At 38.5% G+C, this 13,435-nt stretch overlaps 1 protein-coding gene across 12 annotated transcripts in view; it reads left to right on the top strand.

Annotated features, from left to right (window-relative positions):
- The window catches only part of SLC8A1 (solute carrier family 8 member A1), a 776,612-nt gene that overhangs the window by 587,049 nt on the left and 176,128 nt on the right, over window positions 1-13,435 (top strand). For all 12 annotated transcript variants that reach the window (XM_068232265.1, XM_068232264.1, XM_068232266.1 and 9 more), the window contains one exon: window positions 3,554-3,653. In XM_068232265.1, coding sequence (XP_068088366.1) covers window positions 3,554-3,653 — 100 coding nt within the window. The remainder of the gene's footprint in view (window positions 1-3,553; window positions 3,654-13,435) is intronic.

Below are 13,435 nucleotides of genomic sequence, written 5' to 3' on the forward strand. Positions count from 1 at the left end.
ACCACTTTGTATTGGTCGTTCACGTGGAATTCCAATAAAATTGATGCATGTTTGTGGCAGTAATGTGACAAAATGTGGAAAACTTCAAGTGGGCCGAATACTTTTGCAACCCACTGTATATTATGCAACCTGTTAGCTCAAGAGACTAAATTCTCCGCGTAAACAAATGTATTTTCGAAGTGAAAATAACGACAATATGCACACTTGACCTTTATGCATTGTATCTTTGTTGTTATGGGGTTTTTTTCAGACTTTTCAATAAAAAACTGAAACAAAAAAAAAAATTAAGAATTCCAAAAACAATCAATATACTAAACATTTTATAGTAAACTAAAAATAAATTAATAATAGATTAAGGGATGAATGATTGTCATAATTTTAAAGCATACCTGGACTGACATGTAACATGATGAGATACACATGGTAACATACAGTACCATTTCTACTTTGCCTGTGTCCCATTTTTCTGTATGGAAAAACGAGTGCACGACAGAGCATAGATGTCAGTCTAGAAATGTCATAGAACTTAGGCTTACTGACATTTTTTAAAAATCATAGCCAGCTGCAAACTGAAAATGGAAAAGTAATTTAATGACATTAAATTATAAAAAATTAAAAAAATGCAGCATAGATACAATTTTTAACAAGAGGGATTTTATACTTTATTAATAATTTTATTAATTAATTTTTTTCATGGGGAAAAAAAAAAGTATTTATTTATTTTGTTGTATGACAGAGAATATTTGTCACCAAAGAAAAGTCCTGTCTGTCCTTAAAGTGTAGTGTGCTTGAGGTGAAAAATAGTTATCGATATATACTTACCTAGATGTTCTAGAACAGGGTTTCTCAAGACGCGGTACGCGTACCCCTGGGGGTACGCGAGACTACTGCCGGGGGTACGCCTGCCATCCCCGCAGCCACAGACCTCCGATCATCGCTGCCTGCTGTCCCCGCTGCCTCCAATGACCACTACACTTCAGATCAACAGGACAGTGAAGGCGCATGGTCCCTGCGCACAGTACTGCAAAAAAAAACTTAAAAAAAGTTGAGAAACACTGTTCTAGAAGGTCCGCAAGGCTCATTCGTCCGGGCCTCCTTTTCATGTTGCCACTGTATGACCTGTTCCTGCACAAGACTAGCACCAGTCAGAGCCTGGCATATGCGCAGTACACTTTGTGTGATTCCGTGTATTGTGCTTTTGAGCAGCCGTGGCTGAGAGCATCCTGGGCATGTGCAGTTCATAAAGTATCATAATTGATCATATGCAGGACGCTCCTGATGATGGCTGCAACACAGCCACAGAGGAGTGAGAATATAGAGGGTGGGAGACTTGAGTTTCAAATAGGACATTCATTGGCAAGACAGAGGGATGGCAGCCTCTGAAGAGTCTCTTAAAGGATACCACAACTGAAATGTGACATAATGAGATAGACATGTGTATGTACAGTGCCTAGCACAAAGATAACTATGCTGTGTTCTTTTTTTTCTTTCTCTGCCTGAAAGAGTTAAATATCAGGTATGTAAGTGGCTGACTCAGTCCTGACTCAGACAGGAAGTGACTACAGTGTGACCCTCACTGATAAGAAATTCCAACTATAAAACACTTTCCTAGCAGAAAATGGCTTCTGAGAGCAAGAGAGAGGTAAAAAAGGGGAATTTCTTATCAGTGAGGGTCACACTGTAGTCACTTCCTGTCTGAGTCAGGACTGAGTCAGCCACTTACATACCTGATATTTAACTCTTTCAGGCAGAGAAAGAAAAAAAGGAACACAGCATAGTTATCTGTGTGCTAGGCACTGTACATACACATGTCTATCTCATTATGTCACATTTCAGTTGGGGTATCCTTTAAAGAGGAGCTGTTAGGTATAAGGTCTCAGAGAAAATAAACACATATATCAGTAGCTAAAGATTGGCTGTACTTACATTACATATGCATTTCACTGTCCACGTTTGGATTTCACAGAAGTTGTATATAGTATATGCAGAGATAGATGCTCCTGACAGCTCATGGCAGGCTCCATGTTTTTCTGTCAAATGTGTCGTCATGTCCTGCCTGCTTCCTGATCACAGATAAGCTCGTACTTGAACAACACAGTGTGCAGTGAATATTAATTAGCCATGGGGCTAGGAACAATAGCTGACTCCTGCAGTGTACTCTGCCCGGAGATTTATCAGTGCTACGCGCTGGACTGATTACAAGCTGCTGTAACGTCTCAATTAGCAGCCGAGGGGAGGGCCCCAGAATGCTTTGCAGTTTAGTATGCGGCTTGCGTCCTTATGGGTCTATAACAGCCTTGCTGATAAGCACACATCAAAGGTAACTGAGATTTTTATCTTCACTAATGGCTTTATGGCTTCCTTCTAAACTGTTTAACACAGGAGAATAGAGGTTTAAATTAGCTTCTGCAGCCTGACAGTTACTCTTTAAGCACCAAGTTAAGTACTGTATTTTTCGGACCATAAGACACACTTTTCTCCCCCAAGAATGAGGGGAAAAAGTCAGTGCGTCTTACGGTCCGAATATATGGCCCGGCGCGCCCCCCACATAGAAATCCCCGCAGCTCGCAGCTTAAGTACCAGTAATCCTCACTCTTATTACCAAATCTGTAAATCTCGATACACAGCCCAGCGCCTGCCACATAGAAATCCCAGGACAGCTAAATTACTGTTAATAAGCACTGCCACCACAGAGCCTGTAAATCTCAGGACTACTAATAAGAATCAAAGTTAATTGGAGCAGATTTATCACAACCAAAAGAAAAAAAAAAGCAGCACACACATCAATTGTTTCACTTTTGCAATACATTTCCCTCCATTTTGCATACTCTTGTGTTGATAAATGTTCCCCTTTGTCTTGTACCTGTCTGACATTAAAATATGTATTTAATTATTCTTGTCTTATGCAGCAAACACATATCCATGTGTGCTAGATGGCTGTGGATGCAGCTACACTGTCTGTCATCAGATCTTGTCTCATGGGGCATGTGCTTCTCTGCTTGCCATGTGCTCCTGCTTGCCAGAACATTCTCTAGCTCTTGTCCTGTCAAATATCCCCAGTCACTAACAGACAGAGCTTTCCTATCAAACCTTTTTAATTTTAGCACATGTTTTATTTGTTACATTTAATTGCTACTAAATTGTATTGTGTGATGTGTATTTATGACCATTTGTCCTAGGGGGGCAGTGTGAGACAATAACAGAGGATTTCTGCTTTCAATTTCTGTATTTTCTGCTAGCAGAGAGAGATCAAAGCATTCCAAGAATTTACAGCACAAAGAGTTCTGTCTACCGAGGTCAAAAGCATTGCACGTATCTCAAACGAGATAACTTTACTGAAATTGCTAATGGGTTACAAGTGATACATTTACTGAGTTACAGGATAGAAGAAACACCATATTTGCATTTTAACTGTACCATTTAAAGACTTTTGCTGCAGGGATCTCTAAAGTACAGCTACACCTGCTAAACGCTTACATTTTGCTTTATAATTTTGTGTTAAATGTAAGTGCAAAGTTCTGACGAGTCCCTTGCCTCTATTCTGTCTCTGCAGAGTACTGTGGACAAACTGATTAAAAAGACAAATCTCGCTCTGGTGGTTGGAACGAACAGCTGGAGAGAGCAATTCATTGAAGCGATCACCGTTAGTGCTGGTAAGTTTGTATTATTGCAGATGGCCTTTTCCTTTTGCAAAGAAAGATTCTGAGTTTTATAGAGAATACATCATCTTAATAATGTTTGTCTAAACATGGTATCATGTGGTGTACATAAGTATAAAAGATGTGCCTCATAGGAAAGTTATTAAAGGTCCCTTTTGCACTCCTGTCAGAAAATCCAACTACAGAGAGCTGTGCCATTGTGAAACAGTAACAGAGTACAGCAACCTTCACATTTATTTGTAAAGGATCATTTCGAATTAAAAATGATCAAGGTTATTGTTTGCTGGTTTTATTAATATACATTTTTATAGATTACATTGAGGAATTGGGCAGTTATACTGCAGTTTGCTGAATGTATCCCTTGCTATATCATGGATTGCTGCACTTGTTATATAGCTGTACTTGGCATGGAGGGATGTGAGGACAGCATTTATCTTAATGAGATAATTGCTGTACTCGCTATACGGGACTTGATTGCAAAACTGGTGAGATAGGCGCTGTGATGACGATGATGATGATGTTGACTGTACTTGTTATATAGCTGTACTTGGCATGGAGGGATGTGAGGACAGCATTTATCTTAATGAGATAATTGCTGTACTTGCTATACGCTATACTGGTGAGATAGGCACTGTTATGATGATGATGACTGTACTTGTTATATGGGGGACAGGATGGCTGCAGATGTTTTAGTGGAACATAATGGTTGTACTAGTAAAGGTTGAGACATAATGACCATATGGAATTCACTTTTCCTCCTGCATTTTCTCCTAGGAGATAATTTTTCATTGTTTCATTTAAAATAAATTTTCAGCTCTCTGCAATTTAAAAAGTTTCAAAAAGTAGGTGAAAAATCACTGTCAAAATTATATTTTCTTGCTTGCTGGTGGCTTAAAAGGCTTTTTTTTAAGGTGTAAAAATATCACCTAGGAGAAAACGTAGGAGAAAAAATGAATTGAATAAGGGCCATTGACTGCAAAAAGCTGTATATGTTAGTTAATACATTGCATATAAAGTATTGATTTTGTACCAAACAATGGGTTTTTTTCTTTATCCATCAGGAACTGTTGTGTTTGTAAGCAGCACATGTAAAGTTTAGTGTAATTTACGTAACTTGCGTTATACATGCAATCTCTACAGTAGAGTTATAATAGCCAATGTAGGCTCTACATATATAACACAAGCTACGCCCTTTGCACAACATGCTACATACCGTGATGTGCACATTTTTCCATTACAATGTTGCAATGTTTTTTTCTTGATAAAGGGACTCTCTGTTGCCCCGAAACACTGGATTTGATGCATGCAGCTTTTTAAGCCCTTTGTGGCGACTAAAAGTGCCAACTCCCTCTGTTTGCTTTATTCCTAGCAGTGGAAACCTATATCGGTTTTCTGACACTTCATTTGTTTGTCTATCCCATAAGAAGACAAAGACATATTGGGAGTGACTTTACTAGTATACATAGGCCTGGGATTCAGGATTCTCCAGAGACCATGGGACTGAAGATTTGGCAGCTCTTTGTGCAACATGCTACATACCTTGATGTGCACATGTTTCCATTACAATGTTGCAATGTTTTTTTCTTGATAAAGGGACTCTCTGTTGCCCCGAAACACTGGATTTGATGCATGCAGCTTTTTAAGCCCTTTGTGGCTACTAAAAGTGCCAACTTCCTCTGTTTGCTTTATTCCTAGCAGTAGAAACCTATATCAATTGTCTGACACTTCATTTGTTTTTCTATCAAGCCCAATCTACACGATACGATTCTTTGTGCAATTCGATTACGATTCTATTTACTATCCGATTAAATCCGACATGTCCGATCGGGATTCGATTTGATTCAATTCGATTTGCCATTGCAAAACAATGTCAAATCGTAATTGAATCGAATCCCGATCAGACATGTCGGATTTAATCGGATCGTAAATAGAATTGTAATCGAATCGCACAAAGAATCGTATCGTGTAGATTGGGCTTTAGAGGACAGAGATATATTGGGAGTGACTTTACTAGTATACATAGGCCTGGGATTCAGGAGTCTCCAGAGACCATGTGACTGAAGATTTGGCAGTTTGTCTCAGTAAGGACTGAACTGCGTCATGGAACATTTATAATGACAGAACTAAGTTCACCAGTGCTTGATTTAATTATTGACATTAAGTATGAACCATACTGGCATTTGCTTTATTTAAAAAAAGCAATATTTTATTTTTCTAAGAATGTTTCAATAAAACTTTGCTTGAAGTCATGTTAATTCCCGCTGTACAGTTAGTACTGTGCGTTCCTTTTATCCTTCATTACATGGGAGATTTATGGAATAAGGCCTGAGCTATTATTTGCAGCATAGAACTGTGGCAGTAAATCAGTCGTCACCTATGTCTGAGTCCTTAGCTTGGCAACTGAGATTTTTCTTATTATTATTATTGGGATTTGCTTTATTTTTACTACTAAATGGCCTTCAAAGGCAAAAGAGCAGAGAATATTGGTTTAGCTGTGACAGACTCAAAGAGCAGAACAATAATACCTCCCCACTAGTTTTCCTTGTGGCAGAAATAAAGTAGTATTAAGGTTATATCTCCCTGATCTGAACATAGACAGCGGGAGGAAGTGATGTCAGGCTGTCTATAGAAACTATCGCTATCTTTACACTTTCTCTCTTGTTGATTCTCATGGCAAAATACAATTAGGCAAATTATCAGTGGAGGTTCTTCTACTCTTCACCCTCTCTTTTCTTCATAGCAGAAAACCAAATCTGCTTGCTTGCTTAGTGACAGCTTGTGAAAGCGTAGCAAATCACTATCATGGAATGTCTGTACCTAGATCATTGTCATCATTTTGTCTTAAATAGGAACTAAACTCAGAACCTCCACTTTGCTCCTAAAGATAAACTATTGCATGATAAACTTTAGGGAGGCAAAATTCATTCATTACAATTGATGGAAATCCCAGAAAAGAACTGAAGTGTTAACTTCCTGCACATTCCTGGGAACACAGAAAGGGTTAAGCTTCAGTGTTTACTTATTATCACAAAGCCACAGCTAACAGCACAGCTCACGGCCCTGATTCACAATAGCCGATAACAGCTAATTAAACAGGCTGATCTCTCTAAACACACAAAGAACATTCAGCAGTGGATTTCTTAGAAACTATGAAGACTTCTCAAATGTGCAAAAGGTTTAGTCTGCTTTAAATTTCACCTTAGCAAGGTTGATATTTTATTAGCTCCACAGGCAATATGTCCGAATGATGACCACACCCTAAGTACATTTTGCTCATTGCTCCTAATATGAGTGAAGTCTACTACACATGAAGGGTTCAGGCAGAGTTCAGACATGTGCTATAAAGCAAGTGTCAGACCACATAGAGACTTGCACACTATACATATAAAATAAACTGAAGGATAAATGAGGTATAAGCCAGTTATTCATTCATCTATGAATTTTTATTATGGTAGCATTACTGTACTGACAGAAAATGAAAAATGAAGTTCATTATAATATATTGGTTATAGCATTAAAATCCATCACAGTAATAGCCCTTTTTATCATAGTTGTCCTTTTGAAGTGATCCTGTAGTGTATTACTGCATCAAAAACTGATGGTAAGACTGCATATTTTTATTATTGCTTAAAATTTGTATCACTTTGAATCATTCCCCACAGCGCTGTACAGAGAACATTGGGAGCTAATATGGTTGAGGTGAGCCAACAAGAAAGTGCATTGGGCAATTCCACTAATGTGATTGGGTAAACAGCACCCTATCAAACTTCGAAGTTTCAGATAGGTTGTAGTAATAATATGCCCACACTATTTGGCTAGTTAGAATGCTTCAAGTTGTAGACTTTGCTGTGATTGGAGAACTGTTCCTTATGGACTTTCTGGATGGGTCACCTAAACCATACTAGCCTCAAACAGTGTGCCAGTTATATAACATACAATGTGCAAATTGCGCAAGCTGTGTTTTCTGAACAATGCATGTTTTACTAGTATAATGCACTTTATGTAATTTGTGTAGCAGGCATTTTACTAGAAAAATGTGCAGTGTCCATAATAGCACATAACTAGCGTAAGCACTAGTAAAAATGTCATGCGCTATCTACACACAGCAATTTGACTTCAATTTTGTGAATTATTATTTAGCATTTATATAGCACTAACATCTTCCGCAGCACTGTACAGAGTATGTTGTCCTGTCAATTAACTGTCCCTCACAGGGGCTCACAATCTAATCCCTTTTTGGGAATCCCTAATTCCTTTATTTGTATGTTTTTGGGATTTGGAAGGAAACCAGAGTGCCCAGAGGAAACCCACACAGACACGGGGAGAAAATACAAACTCCATGCAGATAATGCCCTGGCTGGGATTCAAACCGGCACCCAGCACTGAAGGCGAGAGTGCTAACCACTACACCACCATGCAGCCTCAGTGCCCCCTCAAAGTGACTGACAATCTTGTGTTCCTAATATTTCAATTCCAACAAACAACAAAAGCAGGTGTTTTTTTAGAACCAAAGTTATTTTTCTCTTTAAAACTTTATTCTTTCTTTACAACCTCTCCAAATCATGGACAAAGTATGTAGATACAAAGGCCAATCCGTCACTTTCATATAAAAAGATAGCCTGACACGTGTTTCACGGTCATAAACCGCTTCCTCAGAGGCACATCGCATACAAACATCCAAAGGTCAGTATAAACATCCCACGATCTGGATTGAGGAGAGAAACTGCCCTCAGCGGGGATGCTGATTCGTGTAGGTTGCAACCTAAGCGCTTCTGAGGAAGCCATTTATGACCGCAAAACACGTGTCAGGCTATCTTTTTATATGAAAGTGACGGATCGGCCTTTGTGTCTACATACTTTATCCACGATTTCGAGAGATTGTAAATAAAGAATAAAGTATCAAAGAGAAAAAGAACTTTGGTTCTAAAAAAAACCCTGCTTTTGTTGTTTGTTGGAATTGAAATATTTTGATATATTAAGGGTGAACCATACTGTACCTTTTATCTTGTCTATGATAATCTTGTGTTCCTGCCACTCTATTGCGCCTATCTAGGGGAAGGCCAGTTATATTACCAACATGTTTTGGTTTAGGGAAGAAATCCATGCAAACAAATAGAATACATGATAAGTCCATGTTCTGTGCAAAACTCAAATCCAGGATTCTGGTATTGAGCATCCTGGCCTACAGTCCTATGCTATCCAATTACCCAATCTGTTTTTTCCTTGACCTCCTGCAGGTTAGATGAAAATCCTACATATAATCAGAGGTTAGTTCTGTTCCCCACTCTTATTTTCCCATTACTTGCAGTGTATGATGCAGCCAAGGAACAGGAGGAGACATTGCTGTACTTTCCAGTAGTATGTAATAAGTCTTATCAGGTGAGAAAAGCCAAGTAAAGAGAGGTATTCTTGTCCCCATCAGCAGCACAACACTGCTGACAGATGAATGGCTGCTAAGTATTGAAAAGTTGCATTACTAAACCTTCTTACCTAAATACTGGTAACATTATTCTGAGCATTTCCTTGTTTGCTGGTGGCGTAAAAGTCATTTTATTGATGAGGTGTGAAAAGATTACCTAGTAAAAAACTTAAATAAGGACCACGATTTAATATGGCAGAAAAAATGACTTTTCATTATATCATGAAGAAGTTGATTCACTACATTTATCTCATGAATGATTTCACCTTACTTGATATTTCCTATTTTTCTCCTCAGGTGTAAAAAGATTTAATTAATGAAATCAACAGATGAGGGGAGACAAGTCGTCAAACAAACAGATAAAGGGAGATAAAAGGGCCCAATCCAATTCCCTTTTCTACAAGCTTTTTCCTAGGTGCTATTTTCACACATTATCAATAACATGACTTTTAAGCCACCAGTCTGTAAGTTTTCACCTACATTTTGACACTTTTTCAATTTCAGAGGGCTGAAAAGTTTTTTTTAAACTGAAGATGAAAATGATCTCCTAGGAGAAACCTTAGGAGAAAAATATAATTGGATCGGGCCCTTAAAAGGCCCTTAATTAACTTTTTCTCCTAGGAAATATCTTTTTTATCTTCTGTTTAAAGCACCTATTTAGCACTCTGCAATTGAAAAAGTACCAAACGTAGGTGAAAAATACTGCCAAAATAATTTTTAGCATTTTCTTGAGAAAGTTTAGGAGAAAAAGCGAATCACATAAGGGCCAAACAGAGATAATTTATGAGTTGAGTTTTGTGAATCAACCTGAATTTTTTTCCTTTTGGAAGTCTATGCAGCGAAAAATATTAGGAACGTAAAATCACATGCGGAACTCATGAATTATACGTAACTGTAGACTTGAGGTCTTAAAGTGAACCTCCGGACTAAAAATCTACTCAGCAGAACTGAAAAGGCTTGGTGTTTCTTTAACAGTTTCACAGCATCAGACCTTTGTTTTTCTTACCAAAGCATCATTTTTAGATGTATTTTTAGCTAAGCTCCACCCATCAAAGAAAAAAAAGCATGATGGGATTTCCTATGTTGTTATTCATGTTGCCTAGCACCTGGGAGGGGTGATCAGCACACAGGACAGTTGGAACTGTGTATCATGCTCCCTGTCACCTCCTTTCAACCAAAAAGATGGCTGCCATCATGAAATCAAACATTTGCCTGTCCTTTTAAAACAGGGTGGGTAAGAGGTAATATTACATATGTATTTTAATTAACATAACTAATGTAACTTAATGACAGTATGTTTGTTCAGGCTGAAGTTCCTCTTTAAGCTTTATACACAATTTCGGTTTTCTTTGTTTTTCTTTTCTGTTTGGATTTATTTTTTAATTTTTTTTTCAGGGGGGGGGCGTCCCAAACTATCATTCCTCATCATTTAACTAGAAATCCAGCTGAAATGATGAGGACACGGCTGTGTAAAATGCTGCCCCAAAATTGCAGAGGCAACAAAAGTAACAGTAGAGTTAGAGGTCATGTAATTGAAACCAACATCGGTCATCGCCTTACTTTTTTATATAAGATTGCTCCCCAATGAATCATTGACTTCAGTATCATCAGCTTCGAGCACTGTATCAACGTCTATCATTGCTGTCAGTTTCAGAGCTCGCTTACTGATATATCTGTCCAGGGGCATAAGAATGACAGAGTTATTTGGCCTCAAGAAGAAAGGATTATAGAACATATCTCAATCTTAGGCTGCCTTCTGGATGATATGAAAAATCTTTAATAACTACATATCCAACGCCTTACATTTGGATTAGAAAATGTATCAAACCTAAGGTAGCCTCTGTTTATTTTTTTAATTATTTTCAGAGCTTTTTAATACCAAAATTAGATGAAGCCTTTTATTGTGCCATGTTCCAGTCTTTCCAGAGACGAGTCCATCGGGACACCAAACAGAATGTATTTCCCTGTTAATTAAGGAACCATTTAATATCTTCATCACAAATTAACCTAGCTGTGGCCTGACACATGAACCAAGAACTAAGCTGTGGTCAATTAGGTATGACCTAAAGCTCTCACTGAAAACCACAAACGTTGTGAGCATTGTTTTTGCTGACCTTGAAAAAAAAACGGTAAAATGGCATAAAGCGTATTCCAAGTTCTGTAAAATAAAACTGCCACTTCCTTAAACTAAATAAAGTTGTAGACTATGCTTGTTGCATATTATAGATATGCTTCTTGTTTGCAGTTAGTGCTAGGAATGTGTGTGAGATATGTATTGCTGAGTTATCTGCCCATCACACTATTATTATTATTTAGTATTTATATAGCACCGACATCTTACGCAGCGCTGTACAGAAAATATAGTCTTGTCACTAACTGGCCCTCAGAGGAGCTCACAATCTAATCTTTACCATAGTCGTATGTTTATGTATGTATGGAGTAGTGTATTTATTGTAGTCTAGGGCCAATTTAGGGGGAAGACAATTAACTGATCTGTATGTTTTTGGGATGTGGGAGGAAACCAGAGTACCGGGAGGAAACCCACACAGACACGGGGAGAACATACAAACTCCTTGCAGATGTTGACCTGGCTGGGATTTGAACCAGGGACCCAGCGCTGCAAGGCAAGAGAGCTAACCACTATGCCGCCATGCTGCACGTTAATAGACTAACCAATCAATTGTTGCATTCTGTCATACAGCTTTGTGTAGGAAATTTTCTTGCTGCTATTGACTTTCTCACCACCTCCACTCTCTCCCCAGAGAAAACCGGCATTTTTTTCCATGGGGAGAGAGGGGAGGCGGGGCCACACACCGGAAGTCGGATGATCTGGGGTTTTCGGCACAGCTTTGTGGGACAAGGCAGCACAGGAAACCTGCTAGATTTTTTCATTAGGCAGGAGATTCGCTTTAAAGTGGATCAGAGATGAAAAACTAACTATAGCAAGTAATTTGTCTAAAGTTTAGATGGTTTACACAGTAAATCTAGCTGCAAACAGCTTCAACGGTATATTATTATTTCTTCCTGTGGTACAATGAGAACAGCCATATTCTGCTTGTCATCATTACACCGCCAAGCTGTGCTGTATCTCCACCCCTCAGCCTGTGAAAACTCCACTATCCTCCCCTCTCTACCCCCCTGCCTTTGAAATCTCACCAGCTCTAGGCTGGTAACGCCTCCTTTGGGAAAAGCCTTCTCCTCCCCAGACTGAGCTCCCATGAGCACTGGCTACGTGGGACTCAGAATGCCTAGGCGCTTGAGTATTTGGCGTGAGAAATGCCCAATAAAATATATGTAAGGGGGCACAATTATGAAATATGTAAAAGTTTATATCAGATCCACTTTAAGTATCTCACTTTAAAAAAAAAAGTTACAAGTTCACATTATGACCTTCGGTCAGACTGGTAACTGCATTGTTATCGAGCATTGCTTGAAGCAGCTATATAACGTAGGTGATTTTCTGTAATTATTGCTCTGTGTTGGGTGTATAAGCCAGTGGGCAGGAGACTGTGTGTAGGAGTGAATGCTTTAGATTTACTTCTGCGTTACTTGTGCCCCAGTCAAGAATAATGTTGTGTCAAACAAAACCTTTGAGTCTGTAGGACCTGTTTATCATGTTTATTAAAGTTACTGCTCCAGTGACCCAAGGCATGTGTAGGATGATGCAAATGAAAGCACATCCATTTGTACAGAGCATAATCAGACCTGATCTGAAGAAACTGTTTCACCAGAAAAATAACTTGCCTGGTAATATGCTACACAGCATTTCTAACCAGTGTGGCTAATTATTGGCCCAGCTGCAAAATTGGCATTGTCCATGCAATGTAACATTACTGAGTGCAAGTCAAATACAGCAAGCAACACAATGCAAATACTGTAATTCTAATCTTCCTGTTGTTACAGTGCAGGCATTACCTCCGTTTCATGTCCTTACGCGAATCAAAAATAATGACTGAGGACATCTTGTGGCCAGATAGTAAAACTACATCAAAACACATTTTATTCAATAAAAATACCTACTCTTACATCTAAAATTAACTATTTCCCTCCCACACTCCCCTATAGTACCCAAACATATTATATATATATATATATATATATATATATATATATATATATATATATATACAGTAGATCATGTTGTTGTGATTAGTTGTGACAGGTGAAAATTGCTCTGGTCCTAAAGAGGTTAAAAACCCTCAGTGGTCAAGTGGTTAAAGTGGACCTGAACCCTTGCGCAGGACAGAAGGAAAATGTAGAAAAATGCACCCTGAATTAAATTCGATAGTTTAGCCAGTTTAATTCACCCTCATTTGTGTCTAATCACAAGTTGTAATTTGATCCTCCCCTGTGTCAC

Source organism: Hyperolius riggenbachi, chromosome 4 (assembly GCF_040937935.1).
Source record: "Hyperolius riggenbachi isolate aHypRig1 chromosome 4, aHypRig1.pri, whole genome shotgun sequence".
NCBI classification, from domain to species: domain Eukaryota; kingdom Metazoa; phylum Chordata; class Amphibia; order Anura; family Hyperoliidae; genus Hyperolius; species Hyperolius riggenbachi.